Consider the following 17710-nt stretch of genomic DNA (forward strand, 5'->3'; position numbering starts at 1 on the left):
TGCAAGTTCTGGTTTCCACTTAGTCCTAAATTTTATTTCCCTTGGACTCCAAATTCTTCATGCTGGCAGCATCTCAAAAATGAATCACTTTGGAAAACATAAGTAAACCTTCTGGAGCCTCCCTGGAATTTTTGGAAATGAAAAATGTAACTTTGTTATTGCAAGCAAAGACACCAATAAATTAAACTTTGCTGAATAGAATGATGAATCTGGTTCCCGGTGTAACTGATCCTCAGAGAAGCTGAGACTCTTGCGTTTGCCCTGCAGTCTGGACAGCCGTGTCCCACGCCTGCTCCGAGGCTGGAGTCCTTCCCGACACCTCCCCCGAGAGTGGCTGGGCTGTTCTCTGCTCGAGGTCTCTCTTAGCTGTTTGGCCAGGGAGGCCGATTAGAGTTGCTTGGAGAACTTTGGACTTCCTGCCATTTAGAAGTCAAGACCCGTCATTCCCGTCAGGAAAGTGTGAGAGAGCTGGTGAGCAGGCCCCCGAGATTCGGTGCCATTGCCCACAGACTGCCGAGACCCCTGTAGGGCCTGTCAGTCAAGGAGTGACCCGTGGACCCCTCGCCCTGTCCTGCCACCATCAGTAGATGGAAGTCAGGCCCCACGTGGCTGTGCAGGAGGTAAAACAGCACTACCCGGCCAGCCACGCTACCCCGGGCCCAGCTTCTCAGTCGGTCCTCTCTCTATGCCTTTGTGAGCTGTGTGCCCAGAGGATGGTAACCGGGAGGGTGTGTGAGCTTCAAGTCCACACGTGCAGAGAAAGGAAATAGGATGCGGTACGTGACGTAAGGGCACTCCTATTAGTTTCTCCGGAATTAACATCATTGGACAGGAGTTATGGGGCAACTGGTTTTCTCCATTTTAGGAATGAACTTTCTAGCACTCAGGGCTGCCTTGTGAGGGAGTGAGCCTCCTGTCACCCGAAGAGTTACCAGTAGATGCCAATAACAAGCCGGCAGTGCAGTCCTTGTCCTGGGAGGGACCGATTCGAATCCTTGACGATTTTTACAGCTTGAAAGTTCTGTGGCTGTCATGGCAGCCTCCTTCCCAACCTTCCTCAGAAGGGACTTGCGTTGGGTCGTGGAGGCAAGGGACAGGGGGTGATATGAAGCCGACCTTCGTGGTTCAAAAGAGAGATGCTTTCCTCTTCATCCCATAAATTGGCACTTTCAAAAATATCCCTCTGCTCGATGCAGTCTCTTGATGATTTGGGGTGACACGTTACGTTACTTATGCAGAAAATGTGCTTGTTTCTCCAGTAAAGGAGTCCAGTAGGAACACACAGAAGCTGGCTTTGCTGCCTGGGTGTGAGTTCCTACCAGAGTGGCACAGTGGCTCTGTCTAGCCCTAACCCTAACCCTAACCCTAACCCTAGCCCTAACCCTAACCCTAACCCTAGCCCTAGCCCTAACCCTAACCCTAACCCTAACCCTAGCCCTAGGCCTAACCCTAACCCTAACCCTAGCCCTAGCCCTAACCCTAACCCTAACCCTAACCCTAACCCTAACCCTAACCCTAGCCCTAACCCTAACCCTAACCCTAACCCTAACCCTAACCCTAACCCCTAATCTCATGGCTTGCAGAGCACCTGCAAAGCACTCATCCCTGAGGCCACATGCAGGTTCATCTGGCAGCTTCCTGAGATGCCAGAGGCAGGTGCCACCTAAGGGAGCAAGGGGGGAGGGGCCAGGGTGCTCCACGGACGTGTTTCTTCCTGGCATTTGATTCTTCTCCCCTTCCGGTGGAGGCCAGGCTCCTGGCTGCCCACTGGGGTTTTGAGTCTAGCTTCTTCAACCGGGTCATGGATCAAAAGGAGTCCATTCTTGGTATAGAGGACACTAGTCATTCTTGCTTCAGATTTATAATTCAGGCAGGACCCTGTGTCCCGCGGCGGGTGGGGGGGGGGCGGGGGAGGGGGCTGGGCTCACATAAAGGACGCTGCTCCACTGAAATCTTTACCTGGCACCTGACGCATCCCCACCACAGGGATATCCCTTTTGGAAGCAATATTTGTTGAGAACCTGCTTAGCTTGTCATTCCTCAAAGACCAGAGGATTCCCAAATAAACGTTTAGTTTAAGAAATTTCTTAGTTGTCTGACTGGAATCCAGGGTTCTCCACTGCAGGGTTCAGTGGCCCGCTGTTGATTCTCGTGTTAGGCCGTGGAGGCAAGGGCCGCTGACCTCACTAAACGCGTATTCTCTTGTCTACAGTTGAAGAAAGACAAGGCTTTAACGAACAGCCTCCAGGACCTGCTGTGCTACCGTGTTTTCAAGAACATCACAGACCAGTTCCTAAGGGGTGTGGATACCAGGGGAGAATCAGAGGTCAGAGCTCAGGGCTTTAAGGCTGCCCTTGCAATAGACGTCATTGGCAAGCTCACCGCCATCGACAATCACCCCATGAACCGGGTGCTGGGGTTTGGAACCAAGTACCTCAAAGACAGCTTCTCGCCCTGGGTCCAGCAGCACGGTGGATGGGTGAGTGCATCCGATTTCAAAATGAATCTTCCCAGCCTTCAGAGGAGATGGAGTGGAAAGTTGTGGGGGGTTTTCTTTTTTCATTTTTTTTCAACCGAAGGGAACACGTCTTTGAGGCAGTTCTCATGGATTTAGAACAGTTGAGTGGCAAGAGATATATCCCAGTGATGGGAACCTATTTTTAGTGATTATCTTCATCATCGATAAATATTTACTGGACTCCCAAAGGGTACATGGGGTATGTGTGTTGGAGAGGAGGGACTGGTCAGATATAACAGGAAATGAAGAGATGTCGAGATATAAAATGTTTAGATATAATTTGTTCTCACACATTTTGCAGGCAGCAGAAGTCTGGCAGTGAGATGAGGAGAGGAAACAGTTCCTTGTTCTCTTAGCTGCTGACAGGCAGGGAGAGGCACAGCGACCATGATATTTTGTCATTGCCGCTTGGACCCAGCCCTTTTAAAAGGGAGATTTTTTTTTTAATGTTTATTTCTTTTTTATTTTTTTAACATTTATTTCTTTTTGAGAGACAAAGAGACAGAGCATGAGCAGGGGAGTGGCATAGAGAGAGGGAGACACAGAATCGGAAGCAGGCTCCAGGCTCTGAGCTGTCAGCCCAGAGCCGGACACGGGGCTCGAACCCACGAACCGTGAGATCATGACCTGAGCCGAAGTCAGACGCTCAGCCGACTGAGCCACCCAGGTGCCCCTAAAAGGGACATTTGATACAAACCAAAAAGCAAGCCATTATGTCAGTATCTTTTTGTTTAGTTTTAAATAAAGTTTATTTATTTATTTTTAAAGCAGTCTCTATGCCCCACATGGGGCTTGAACTCACAATCCCGAGATCAAGAGTCACCTGCTCTTCTCCACTGAGCCAGCCCGGCGCCCCAGACTTGTATTTGCTTTTAACTGCCTGCCATCAGGCGAAACAGACCTTTCTCACCCCCGACCTTTCTCCTCATTCCTTGAGATTTCCTCAAAGCAGCTATATACTCAGACGGACTCATAAGGTTAACCTTTTCAAAATGCTTTAGCCCGTAGTTTAGTTTAGCCCAAATATCAGTAGGCTCAGGGCCCTTTTTCTTTTTTTCTTTTTTTCTTTTTTTTCCGGTCTGTTCAAACCCTTCCTGGAAGCCCAGGCCTTTGTCCCACGTTATCATTCGTCCTCTTTCCACTAGAAGGGAGCCAGCGTAGCAGGTTTGAGTCTGCTCCACGCAGGGTCAGCATGGCCCTGAGGCCTCCAGTCTTGGTCTCTTGGTTTCCAGAAAGGACATAGAGCTGATCTTGCTAAGGGACTGACGTGCCCGCTGTGGCCTTCAGTGGCTGCCTGTTAGCTTACCTCGTCCTCTGTTCCCTTCTGTTTTCCACGCCTGCACCAGGTATGGGAGCCGTAAGTGGCTGATCTGAACAACTGAGGCTCTTCAGTATTCTCAATTTAAGCTGCCTTAACTCGTGCTAAAAGGAGGGTAGACACCTTGATGTTAATTTTGGCTTTAACTGTTCTTTCTTCCAGAACCCTCTTAAGCCCCTCCTCTGCCCCAGAGCCTTTCCTGACCACCCTAGCTTAAGGGCCTCACCAGCCTCTGACTTCTTACAATACTTCATATCTGCACTAGGATTATATACAGGAAAGAATCATCCCTGTGGGACTTGTTAATACATTTTCCCAAAAAGATTGTAAGTATCAACTGGGCCCAGTTCTCAGAAGTCTAGTTAGTTAGTTAGTGTAGCCGAACTGCTAAAAGTGCTCTATAAAAAATAATCTATGCCGAAAGCACAAACAACAAAAGAAAAAATAAATTGGACTACATCAAATTAAAAATTTTTCTGATTCAGGGGTGCCTGGCTGGCTCAGTCGGTGGAGCATGTGACTCTTGATCTTGGGGTTGTGAGTTTGAGCCCCACATTGGGTATAGAGATTATTTAACAAAATCTTAAAAAAAATTAATTTAAAAAATAAGTCATTTTTTCCTGCTTCAAAGGACACTACCAAGAAAATCAAAAGCCAACACACAGAATGGAACAAAATATGTTCAGATCATTTATCTGAAAGAGAACTTGTTTTCAGAAGATGTAATAGACTCTGACAAGTCGACAGTAAAAAGACAAGAGCCAATTTTGAATAGACATTTCTCCAAAGAAGATACACAAATGGCCAATAAACAATGAAAAGATGCTTGCTTAACGTCTTCATTTCAACATTAGGGGAATGCAAATCAAAACCACAATAAGATATTTCACACCCACTAGCATGGTGTGACAAATGTTGGTGAAGACATGGAGAAATTTGAACCCTCATACATTACTGGTTGAGTTCTAAAATTTTTCCTTTGGAAACAATTTGGCAATCCCCCCAAAATATTAAACATAGAGTTACCAATTCCACTCTTAGATATATACTCAAGAAAATTGGTAACAAATGTTCACATAAAAACTTGTAGATGAATGACCATGGCAGCGTTCGTTATGCATAATACCCTCAAAGTGGAAATACCTCAAGTGTTCATCAGTGATGAATGGTGAATAGCAAACCCAAAGGTGGTATGTCCATAAAGTGGAATATTATTTAGCCATAAAAAGGAATGGAACAGATGGATGAACCTTGAAACCATTATGCTAAGTGAAAGAAGTTAAACAAAAGGGCCATATATTATATGACTCTATTTTCATGAAATGTCCAGAACAGGTGAATTTTCAGAGGCAGATTAGAGGGGAAGAGAGAGAATGGGGAGTGGCTGCTAATGGATAAGGGGTTTCTTTTTGTGTGATGGAAATGTTGTAAAATCAGGCAAATGTACACAATTTTGTGAACATACTAAATGCCCCTGGATTACATATTTTAAAAGGATGAATTCTAGGGTATAGTTCAACAAGTCTGTTGTGAAAAAGTGGTCGTTCTAATTCTAGCAAGCACATAAAATGACAAAAGGAAAAAAGAATACATTTTTATTTACTTATTTTTTAATTTGGCTGCTGGTGCTAGAGAGAAAAACAGTTCTAATTAGGGAAGATCGATGGATTTTTGGTGGAAATAATAAATGGAATTTTCAAGGGCTTCAGAATTTGATGGCATTGTTCCTTATCATTTGTAATTTATTAGTTTACTTGTCCAGGTCATCATAAATCTGAATTTTGAGTCTTGGCCGCAGTTAGGTTTAATTCGGAGCATGTGGCTGGAAATTGGGAGGGGGATGAGAGAGAAAGGACTATAATTTTTCCAAGGCTGATAGAGGAGTTGCAAAAACTAAAGAAGGAAGATGTTGATAAAGGCATATTTATGAGTTGATATGAGCTATGAAAGTATGAAGGAGATGTGACATCTGTGCTCAGTCTTCGTGCACAAGAAAGAAGGATGACGCTGGGTGGCAAGCCTCTAGGGACTTCCATTGGCCTCTGTTATTTTGGTGGTGCTCCAGGGTGTGCTTATAATGGTATGGAAAGAGGAAAATGATTCCTATGCACCACCCAAGGTTCCCAACTCTCTCAGTATTTTGCATTTCATGCAAGTACGTCTAACCTTCTCAACTAAAGTACAAACACAAGGGCAGGTTTATGTATTTTATGCTTGTCTCTCAGAACTTCCATTCTTTCTACATACATCATAGATGTTCAGCCAATACTCTGAGCATAATCAGTCAATCAAGCAGTCAAATGAATGAATAGCAACTGTATCTAAAAAGCATGTTAGGGGTGCCTGGGTGGCCCAGTGGGTTAAGGGTCTGACTCTTGGTTTCGGCTCAGGTCATGGCCTCACAGTTCCTGGGTTCAACCCCCGCATTGGGCTCCATGTTTGGCATTCTCTCTCTCTCCCCCCCCCACCACCCCTCTCCCCCACATGCATACTCTATCTCTCAAAAATAAATAAACTTTAAAAAAATAAAATAAAAAGCATGCTAAAGTAGTTCTCGTGAGACTTTAATTCACCCCTTGGCCATTTTTCCTCACTGTCAAGGACTGTTCAAATGTTACCCTCTGTTCCTGGGACCTCATCCATTTCGCAGAGCTTTGTAGGGAGAGGTTGGTGATCTCCATAACCTTCAACCTTCCAGTATCTACTCTTTTAATTTTCTTTTTTACTCTTTTGAATTTTTTTTTTTCTAGGAGAGAGAGTGAGCGTGAGCAGGGCAGGGTCAGAGAGAGAGGGAGTCACAGACTGAAACAGGCTCCAGGCTCTGAGCGGGCAGTCAGCACAGAGCCCGACGCGGGGCCCGAACCCATGAACCGCGAGATCATGACCTAAGCGAAAGTCGGACGCTCAACCGACTAAGCCACCCAGGCGCCCCTCTCTTTTGAATTTTAAAGACAGCATCAAAGGCCTTTCTCATCTAGCCCGTCAGGCCTGGATGTGTAACATAAGTCCTTCGTATATGTTTTCCTTTCAGGAATACCAAGGCCGCTGCTCATCTTTCCAAAGCTTCCCCCAACCCTAACATAGTCTCTAAAACCCAGACCATGCCTGGGACAAGAGAGCAGAGTTAACAGGTATATGTTTTCAGTTCAACAGTGATTCAAACTTGGAATTTTATGGATCTGTTTCTCTTTTTCCCCTGTAGGAAAATGTACTCGGAATATCACATGAAGAAGTAGACTGAAACATCAGAAGATTTGTAATCCGGAACACTCCTTATGCAGCTAGGATCTTGTCTATGTTGGTCTCGGCATAGGCTATGGGAGAAAATAAACATGTGCAAGGCAGAGGGAGCACTGAAGTTTTCAAAGTCATTGTTCCTGTGAATCCAGAGGCCTGAGGGGAGAGGCCGCGTCCGTCTGCGGCTCATAGAATGTAGTAGCGTGGCCAGTGACATCCCTGTTTTTCAGGTCGTCCAGTGAGTGTGGAAGGAAGTCTGGGAAGACAAGTGGCAATTTTCCTTTCAGATGTTCAGAACGGAGACAGTCATCTTGCCTCTGTGGGCCGCTTTAGGGAAATTCTGTTACAGATATTTGCTGATCTCATGAGGGTGAAATGAGAAATCGTGCATGTGTTTACTCTTTGGTTTTCTAGTACCATTTCTTTTTAAACGACACTTGGGATGGCCTACCAATGACTTGTTTCAAGCTTACCTTTAGGAAGATGTTGCTATTCATGTTGGTAGACATAGTTCAAAGAGACTGTTGAGTTCCCTGCTCTATCCACTGGTTTGGAGAGATACTACCATGTCTGCCTTTGACTCACTTCCCTAGAAAAATGCTTTGGCAGTTTGAAAAACTTCCATTTGGCAGAAAATAATTACTCCTGTCTCCCTCGACAATCTCAGAGACCCCACCTTTATTTCTCAAGGACTCTGAAACTTTCTTTGCTGTTTTTTTTGCGGTAGTGTCATGACCAGTAGCTGTCAAACATGTGGAAGGACCACTGTCAAAAGAGTATCACATGAGGCGCCTGGGTGGCTCAGTCAGTTAAGCGTCCAACTTCGGATCAGGTCATGATCACGCAGTTTGTGAGTCTGAGCCCCACATTGGGCTCTGTGCTGACAGCTCAGAGCCTAGAGCCTGCTTTGGATTCTGTGTCTCCCTCTCTCTCTCAAAAAATAAAATAAAATAAAATAAAATAAAATAAAATAAAATAAAATAAAATAAACATTTAAAAAATTTTAAGGAGTATCTTATGGTTAAAACAAGTAAAACATAATAGTACTAAGATTTCCATGAAGATTGAATGAGTTAATTTATAAAAAGGGCTTACAACGGTGCTTGGTATTTAGTGCTGAGCGCTCACGTATGCTCAATATTAATGTGCTGCTCTCAGCTTAAACGGAAATTTCCCCTCCTCTCAGAGCAGTCCCTGATTGTTTTCCTGAAATTATTACTGTTCAGAGTGAGGTTTTATAGTAAGTGAAATATGTGTCACAACTGCTTAACAAAGGGTAATGATTGAAGCAATAATTTTAAGAATACTATCAAATTATAGTCTTACAAATTTCTGTATCTGTAGCACCCAGCATGTAGCGTGATGTAAAACCGGTGTTTAGCAGACCTTTGATGCACCAGTAAATGAATGAGTTAATCAGACATACTTCCAGCTTCAAGGCAAAATGGGCCTCTCTAGTACCTCATCCCCATCACTACGCTACCCATCGCCATAAAAATGAGTTTTTCTCCTAGACTTGGATATGGGAAAACTGAAAGGAAGCCCATGTCGCCGGAATCACAGGCAAAATCACACTTCAGTCTGGTGTCACCACAGAACACGGATGTCCCCGTCTCCACCAGCGACCCAGAAATGGCGTGCCACTGCTGGCCCCGCCGCTACTGAAAAATGCTGCTGCTACCCCCACTCCCATCTGTCCTCTCTACCGGGAAAAATCATCCCAACCTTGCCTCACTGTCCCCAAGGTAAAAATCCCAGGTGGATTATTTCGCTTAGCTGACCCCGGACCATAGGCCTGTGCAACAGCTGTCAGGAGCTAGGACACTGGGCTTGTCCGACGCTTTCAGTTCATTATGGGAAGAAGGTTCTGTTTACCATATTTAAGTTACATAAGGTAGAGAATTCCCTAAAGAGAGGAGGAGGGCTCAATATGGGTCGTCCCCATTTATAGGGACAAATATCCACTATACAAGTCTTTTTCCCCCACTCCTTCTGCTTACCATGGCCGCAAGAGCCAAAAGAATTTTGAGTGAGTAACAATCAGATGTCGCCAAATTCTTTGTCCAACACCTCGTGTGATGTGGCTTTTGTGTAACTGTTTCTGACTTGTTCATTTGAAAGACTGTAAAAACTTTAAAGAGATCATTAATTAAAGGTATTCTGGTACTTTTTAATCGAAGTACACACAAAAAAGATAACTAATGTTAAACAGTGTTTGGATTGCAATTGTTTTGGTTTTCCTTGTGGAATTAATCTATAGAAACCATACATCATAGGGGCTGATGAGGGGGAAGCCTATGTTTGATCTGTAAAGTGTGACAATCTGAGAAATAAACAGCGACTTGACAGAGCATGAAAGAGGAAGAACAAATGATTAGTAAACCCTGATACCACTGTTGATAAATGGCGGCTTTAGACAATGCTGAATCAAGCCTGGAGCTGTGGGAAAGGGCAAATAAAGAAAGTAAATCAGGTAACAGTGGAAAAAAAATATTCCCTTTCACTTCCTGCCCCCACCCAGAAAGTCATAACGGGTAGGGATAAAGGCATTAGGGATAAAGGAGTTTCCTTTTATGGATGGGACAATGGAGATCACCTCTTCTCCCCCTTTGATCCAACCATCCCACATTATCTATTTGCAACCTTGCATCTCTGAGCCTTTATAACCGTATTTTCTTCCTTTGGTGCGTCTTTGCCGCCTGGTCCCCATACCTCTTATTTCCACTAATTCAATTAACTCCAGCCCATCCTTCCAAATTCCCTCCTGTGGTTCTTCCGGGAAGCATTTGCTAACCCTCCCTTGGCTGCCTCAGGGCTACCACTGGATACCTTCTCCACAGCACACCATTTATAGACAGTAATACTTTATGCCATAAGAACTAATCTTTTGCACTGGCTTATACATGCTTTCGTAAACAAAAATGCTTTTGTAAACAAGTATGATGTCTAGTTTAACTTTGTCTACCTAACGCCTGGCATACTTTGAACGTACAATTGCAAAATCATATACCCTCACCTCGTTGCTCTAGCCGGTAAATCAATGAGATTGCAGTACGGTCCAAGATATGTGTAGTGTTAACAAACTCTCCAGATGTTCTAAGGTGAGCTGCAGCTTTCGGCCAAGATGAAGTAATAGAAACTGAGTTTAAACTCCTGCTTAAAACAACTGAGGGGCGCCTGGGTGGCTCAGCTGGCTAAGCGTCGGACTTTGGCTCAGGTCACGATCTTGCGGTTTGTGGGTTCGAGCCCCACATCAAGCTCTGTGCTGACAGCTAGCTCAGAACCTGGAGCCTGCTTCCGATTCTGTGTCTCCCTCTCTCTCTGACCCTCCTCTGCTCACACCGCCTCTCTCTCTCTCTCAGAAATAAATAAAACATTAAAAAAAATTCTAAAACAACTGAAAAAAAAAAAAAAGACAAACCATATGAAAGAATAGTTTTCAGTTTTCAAGACATTGTGCACCAGGTAATGAAGGAGCAGTCCCTGAGAGGTGAGAAACAGAGTGAGCCCTATGACTGTCCGGGAGTACTGCAAGTAGAGTTTCCGGGCTGTGCTGGAAGGAGGGGAACCCACATAGGGGTCTGCAATCTCCTTGAGTAGAGGAGATAGAGCCTAGGAGTCCAGGAAGGCCAGGGAGCTCGAGTCTGCCGGGCAAATAACGGAGAGAAGAGGATGGCACACAAGGCTTCGGAGATCTACAGGCAGATGCCTTCAATGACATGGAAGTGTTGCTCGTGAATACCGATCAGCATATGCGTGTGAAGAAGCTATCAAAGGCTTGGGAAAGAACCACCTGAAGATAGTGAGGGGAGCACTCTCCACAGTTGACGCAGGGCTAGGAGTAGTGCCTATTTCCACCAGCCAGAATGGGAACACCTCCAAGTTTGCATGGCAATAGGTAGAAGACTCAGAATTTTGCCTCAGCAGAGGGAACAAATAAGCTGTAAACTCAACATACTTCTGGTTCTGTCCAACGAAGGTGAAGAGCAAGAGCCAACAGGATTAAGCTGTTATCAGGTAACTTAGCTGGGTTCCAGAACAAAACTCTTGAATCTTCAGAGGATCAGAAAAATATCCAATACCCAACAAGGTCACATTCACAACGCCTGGCACCCAATTAAAACGTTATGAGGTAGGGAAAGAAGCAGGAAAATGAGACCCAGAGTGAGGAGAAAAATCAAGAAAAACCACTCCAGAAATGTTACAGCCGACATAATGATTAAACAAGGACATTAAAACTACTGTAACTGCATATATTCAATAAACTAGAGGAAAGACTGAGCATGTGAAGAACACAAAGTTACACATATGACTCAAGTCAGAAGAAAACTATAACTCAGAGATGAAAAACACACGGATTGAGTTAACAGCAAGTAGGTATTGTAAAAGAATAAATAAGTTAACTTAAAGATATAGCAATAGATCCAAAATAAAACACAGAAATAAGACTGGAGAGAAAACATTAACAGAGCTACAGTGAATTTGGATGACTTCTACTGGCATAATTTATGTGTAACTGGCTTGAAGGTTTTCCAAATTTGATGAAAACTATAAACGCACAGAACCAAGAAAGTCAGCAAATGCCAAGTACACACACACACACACACACACACACACACACACACACAAAACATGTAGAAACCCACACATCATAAGGCACATCACAAATTGCTCAAAACCAGTGATAAAGAGCAAAATTTAAGTAGCCAGAGAAAAAAGGCACATTACATACAGAAAAAACACAAATAAAAATGACAGCAAACTTTTCTTGGGAAACTATACAAGACAGAAGTAGAGTAGCATCTTTAAAACATCAGAGGAAAAAAAAAAACTGTCAACACAGAATTCTATACCGAACAAAAAGGTGTTTAAAAAAAGAAGGTGAAGTACTTTTTGAGATATACAAAAGTGAAAATCTCCACACTAGCAGAACTGAACTACAAAAATACTAAAGGGAGACCTTTAGGCAGCAGGAAAATTATACCAAACAGAAATCTTATCTATAGAAAAGAAAGAGCATTGTAAATGATAAGTATATAAATATAAGACTCTTTTTCTTATTTAAATCTCTTTAAAGTATAATGGATCTTTTAAGGGAAAAATAACATATTATAGGGTTTATAACATATGTAGAATAAAATATATGACAAAAATAGTACAGAGGCTGTGAATAGAGAGACAGAAATATAATTGTAAGTTTCCAAACTATATGTGAAGTGTATAATTTCACTTGAAAGTAGACTGGTAAATTAAAAATGTATACTATAAATCTAAGAAATCACTGAAACACATACCTACATATACACAGTCACACAAGATTTATAGCTAATAAGGCAACAAAGGTGATAAAATGGAATCATGAAAAACAATCCAAAGATAAAGCAGAAAAGGAGGAAAAGAAGAACAATGGACAGAGAAGACAAAAAATAAATAGCAGGTTGGTATATTAAATCAAATCGTGTCAATAATCACGATAAATGACAATGGTCTAGGGGCGCCTGGGTGGCTCAGTCAGTTAAACATCCGACTCTTGATTTCAGCTGGGTAATGATCTCATGGTTTGTAAGTTCAGGCCCCACCTTAGGCTCTGTGCTAACTGTTCAGAGCCTGCCTGGGATCCTTTCTCTCCCCGTCTCTCTCTGTCTCTTTCCTGCTTGTGCTCTCTATCTCAAAATAAATAAATACATTAAAAGAAAAAAAGAAAGAAAATGGTCTAAACATCCCTATTAAAAGCCAGAGACTAGGGGTTAGATTTTAAAAGCCAGACCTAGGTATATGCATACTACAAAAATCCACTTTAAATATAAAGACATGATTGCATTAAATGTAAAAGGATGGAGGAAGCAGCACTGTGACAATTCTAATCAAAAGAAAGATTGAGTGGCTATATTAACACCAGTCAAGTAGACTTCGGAGCAAAGATTATTAATATTGTTAATTGTCAATTAATAATAAAGGGGCCGATTCATCAAAAGGACATAATGGTTTTAATGTTTATGCATCTTCCAGTGTATGTTTTTGTCCACACCACCAAGAATTCTCTGACACCAGCGGGTTATCCTACAATTCATCTCAATTCAATTATCTGCCCAGGGATACTGTCAAGTCCTACAGGCCAAGTGTTCAGTCCCGTTACACTGGTTGCCACAACACAGACTTCAGACCTCACCTGGGCTCCTGACCAATAGGCTTTCCATCAGAAGTTCCCATGACCTCCTCCTTGGGCTCAATGAATTTGCTAGAACAGCTCACAGAACTCAGGGCAACATTTTACTTACTAGGTTCCTTTATTCTAAAAGGATGCAACTCAGGAACAGCCAGGTGGAAGAGATGCACAGGGCAAGGTGTGGAAAGGAGCATATGGCTTCCATGATCTCTGAGTGCACCACTCTGCCAGCACCTACATGTGTCCACCAACCCGGAAGCTCTCCCAACCCCATTCTTTTGGGTTTTTATGGAGGCCTCATCACATTGGCGTGACTAATTAAATCATCAGCTGTTGCCAATTGATTCAGCCTCCAGCCCTCCCCACTCCTCAGAGGTCAGGAGGTGGTACTGAAAGTTCTACGCCTCTAGTAACAAGGTTGGTTTCCTTGACAACCCGTCCATAGGTTACTTAAGGACTTTCCAAAAGTTGGCTCATTAACATAAAAACAAACACCTTCAAGGCTCTCATCACTTGGGAATTCTTTTTTTTTTACTAATGTTTATTTTTGAGGGGGAAGAGGAGGAGGGCAGAGAAAGAGGGAGACACAGAATCCAAAGCAAGGTCTAGGACCTGAGCTGTCAGCACAGAGCCTGACACGGGGCTTGAACCCATGAACTGTGAAATCCTGACCTGAGCCAAAGTCAGATGCTTAACTAACTGAGCCACCAGGCACCCCTCATCACTTAGGAAATTCTAAGGGTTTCCTTAGTTCTGTGCCAGGAGGAGTAGGCACAAAAACCAAATATATAGATTTCTTATTATAAATCACAGTGTCACAGTCTAATAACAGCTTCAAAGTACACAAAGCAAAAAAAAGAATTGCAAGGAGCATAGACTAGTTCACAATCATGGAGATTTTAAGGCCTCCCCAATAACTGATAGAACAGGTAGACAGATACTCAGTAAGGATACTGTAGACTTCAATGCTGCTGACCCACCCGGCTGATTTGACATCGCAGAGCATTGAAACCAACAATAGTAGAAAACGTTTTTGAGATAGATACAGAACACTTATAAACTATCTTCTGGGTCATAAGACAAATGTCAGTAAACGTAAAAGGATTCACATCATACAAAGTATGTTTGGTGATCGTAGTGGAATTAAATTATAAATCAGTAACAGAAAGACATCCAGAAAATCCCTCCAATGTTTGAAAACCAAATAACCCATGTCTAAATCCCCTGTGGAGTAAGGAATGAATTTGAACTTAAAATAAAAGCAAAGCAGACCAAACTTTATGAGGGGCACTAGAGTAGTACTTAGGGGGAAACTGATAGCACTGAACACCTATAATAAAAAGAACGGTCATTAACTGATGACTTCAGCTGATACCTTAAACTAGAAAAAGCAAATGCAGAGTAGGCATGAGAAAGGAAATAGAGGGGGGATATCTGGGTGGCTCAATCAGTTGAGCATCCAACACTTGCTTTTGGCTCATCATGACATGGAGCTGAGCGTGGAGCTTGCTTAAGATTCTCTCTCTCTCCCTCTCCCTGCCCCTCCCCAGGTCACACGTGCACACACACTCTCTCAAAAAACTTACAAATAAAAAAAATACATAAAAAATTTTAAAAGTTATAAAAGAGAAAAAAATAAGGAGAATCAAAGAAACAGAAAGAATAAAAATTGTGTAAACGCAATGAAACCAAAAGAGGATTTGTTGAGTAGATCAATCAAATCTCTAGCCTGATTATCAGGGGGAAAGGCACAAATTACTAAGAACAGGAATAAAGAGAGGGAACATCACTATAGGTTCTACGGATATTGAAAGGATGATAAGAGATAAGAGAATATCATATGCCAAAAATTCAACAACTTAGGTGAAATGGACAAATCTCTTAAAAGATAAACTACCAAAGTTCACTCAAGAAAAACAGAATGTAGGGGCACCTGGGTGGCTCAGTCGGTTAAGCCTCTGACTCTTGATTTCAGCTCAGGTCATGATCTTGCAGTCCATGAGATGGAGCCTGGCATGGATAGAAGGGAGCCTGCTTAGGATTCTCTCTTTCCTTTCTCTCTGTCCCTCCTCCCCACTCCTGGTGTGTGCTCACTCTCTCTCTAAATAAATAAATTAAATTTAAAATATAGAATGCAAAACTATACATTCCCAAAATGGAAAACATTTTAGCAGTTTCTTTTTTGGCTTTTTTCTTTTTCTTTGGAAGTATAGGATTGCATCTCTTTCTCTGCTTTTATTTATTGTGAACACCCAGTGCTCATCCCAGCAAGTGCCCTTGTCAATGTCTATCACCCATTTACCCCACCCCCATTAGCCCTTAGTGTGTTCCCTGTATTTAAGAGTCTCTTATGGTTTGCCTTCCTCTCTGTTTGTATCTTCTTTTTCCTTCTCTTCCACAGTTTATTAAAAATTGAAGCATCTACCAGATGACCCAACCATTTCACTCTTAATGAATTTATTCAAAAGAAATGAACTGGTCTAAAACTTGTACCAAATATAGTAACTATATTTGTGAAAGCCCTAAATGGAAAACAACCCAAATGTTCATCAACAGATGAATGGATAAACAAATTGTGGTATATCCATACAATGAGATACTATTCATAAATATATGAATATGCAGTATAGAATTAACTATTAGCATATGCTGTAACATGGATGTGAATGAATCTCTAAGTGAAAGGAGCTCAACCAAAACCAAAGAAAGCACACACTATATACTGACATAAAATTATAGAAAATTTTATTGTGACAGGAAACAGGTCATTGGTAGCCTGGAACGGAGGAAGGGAAAGAAGGAATTACACAGGGGCATGAGCATTTGGAGGTGATAGAACTGTTGATTACCTTGTCTTACTAGTTTGTGGGTATACACAATACAAAATTACTGCATACTTCAAGTCCATGCAGTTTATTGTATGTCAATTATACCTCAATAAAGCTGTCATACATTGTTTAAGTGAAGACAAAATAGAAACATTTCAGACAATCAAAAGCACAGCCTGTCATGATTAGATCAATGCTGTAAGATATGCCGAAGGAAATTTCTATAGCGTGAGGAAAATTATATTAGAAACCCAGATCTATAAAAAGGAATGAAGAGCACCAAAATAATATGTAGGTAAATAAAAATATTTTTCTCATCTTTAAATTTTAAAAAAGAGAATTGATTAAAGCAAAAACAATGTATCATGACATAACATGCGCAACATGTATGACAATCAAACACAAAAGACTAGAAGGGAAAAACGAAACAGACGGTTTTAAGGTTTTCATGTTATATGCAAAGTGGTGTATTATTTCAAGTAGACTACAGCAAGTTAAAGATACATGCTGTAAACCATACACCAATGACTACATATGAGCATAGCTAGTAAGTCATTTGTGGAAATAAAATGGAATACTAAAAGATACTCAATTCAAAAGGTGGCCAGAGAAGAGTAAAAAGAAGGAACAGTTGGAACAAAGAGAAAATATCAAAATGGTAGACAAATCCAATCATAGCGATAATCCCATTAAATGGAAATGGCTAAATACTGCAGTTAAAATGCAGAAATAGTATTGATAAAAATGAAGACCCAACTATACTCTATATTTTATGTCTAAACATGAAAGAGAGATAGGTTAAAAGTAAAAGAATAGAAAAATAAATGCAAAACTAGGAAGAAAGCTAGAACGGTATATTAATATCAAAGTAGGCTTTAAGTCGAGGAATATGGCAGCAGAGGGACATTGCATAGCGATAAAAAGGTGAATTATTGACAATTCTAAATTACGCAGAGCTCAAAGCAAAAATTGACAAAACTAAAATGGGAAATAGACAAATCCACAATTAAAGTTGATTTCCACACTTTTCTCCCAGTAACTGATACAACTGAATAGAAAATCAGTAAATATACAGAAGACTTAATGACAGTATAAACCAAACGAATCTAATTGACCTTTTCTGAACACTGTATCCAACAACTGCAGAATACTATAGTTAAATAACAAAAAGTCAACCAAGTAAATTTTGTCATTTTTTTCAACCAAGTACATTTTAATTTTTTTTTTTTTAGTGTTTTTTATTTATTTCTGAGAGAGAGAGAAACAGTGTGAGCAGGGGAAGGTCAGAGAGAGAGAGAGACACACAGAATCTGAAACAGGCTCCAGGCTCTGAGCTGGCTGTCAGCAAGAGCCCGACGCGGGGCTCGAACCCACGGACCATGAGATCATGGCCTGAGCTGAAGTTGGACGCTTAACCGACTGAGCCACCCAGGCGCCCCTCAATCAAGTACATTTTAAAGATCTAATTGGCTTTATTGATCAATTCATGAAATGACAGCGTCCCCTGTAGCAAGTTGAGCAGAGCTCCAAAGGGCCACAGAAAAGGAAAAGGTTTTTAAAGGCAGGACAAGGAAGTCATGAAGAGAAGAAAGGATTCTGTCGGGTGAAGTCACTTTCCTTTGGGGAACAAAAGGATTTTATTT

General features: G+C 41.9%; 2 protein-coding genes across 8 annotated transcripts in view; one reads left to right on the plus strand and one right to left on the minus strand.

Moving 5' to 3' along the window:
- Window positions 1-7471, plus strand: part of BCL2L14 (BCL2 like 14) — a 34991-nt gene extending 27520 nt beyond the window's left edge. For 5 of the 7 annotated variants that reach the window (XM_039239930.1, XM_039239927.1, XM_039239931.1 and 2 more), the window contains 3 exons: window positions 2213-2479; window positions 3999-4162; window positions 7039-7471. In XM_039239930.1, coding sequence (XP_039095861.1) covers window positions 2213-2479; window positions 3999-4142 — 411 coding nt within the window. In that variant the 3' untranslated portion in view covers window positions 4143-4162; window positions 7039-7471. Of the gene's footprint in view, window positions 1-2212; window positions 2480-3998; window positions 4163-4467; window positions 4634-7038 lie in introns of those variants that run through there. The other 2 variants (XM_039239928.1, XM_039239934.1) reach the window with 2 other exon arrangements.
- Window positions 3359-17710, minus strand: part of LRP6 (LDL receptor related protein 6) — a 179677-nt gene continuing 165325 nt past the window's right edge. Inside the window, exon 24 of the mRNA XM_039239926.1 lies at window positions 3359-3940. The gene's annotated coding sequence lies outside the window, so the exon portion shown is untranslated. The remainder of the gene's footprint in view (window positions 3941-17710) is intronic.

Source organism: Hyaena hyaena, unplaced genomic scaffold (genome assembly GCF_003009895.1).
Source record: "Hyaena hyaena isolate Hyena2069 unplaced genomic scaffold, ASM300989v1 scaffold_164, whole genome shotgun sequence".
Taxonomy (NCBI): domain Eukaryota; kingdom Metazoa; phylum Chordata; class Mammalia; order Carnivora; family Hyaenidae; genus Hyaena; species Hyaena hyaena.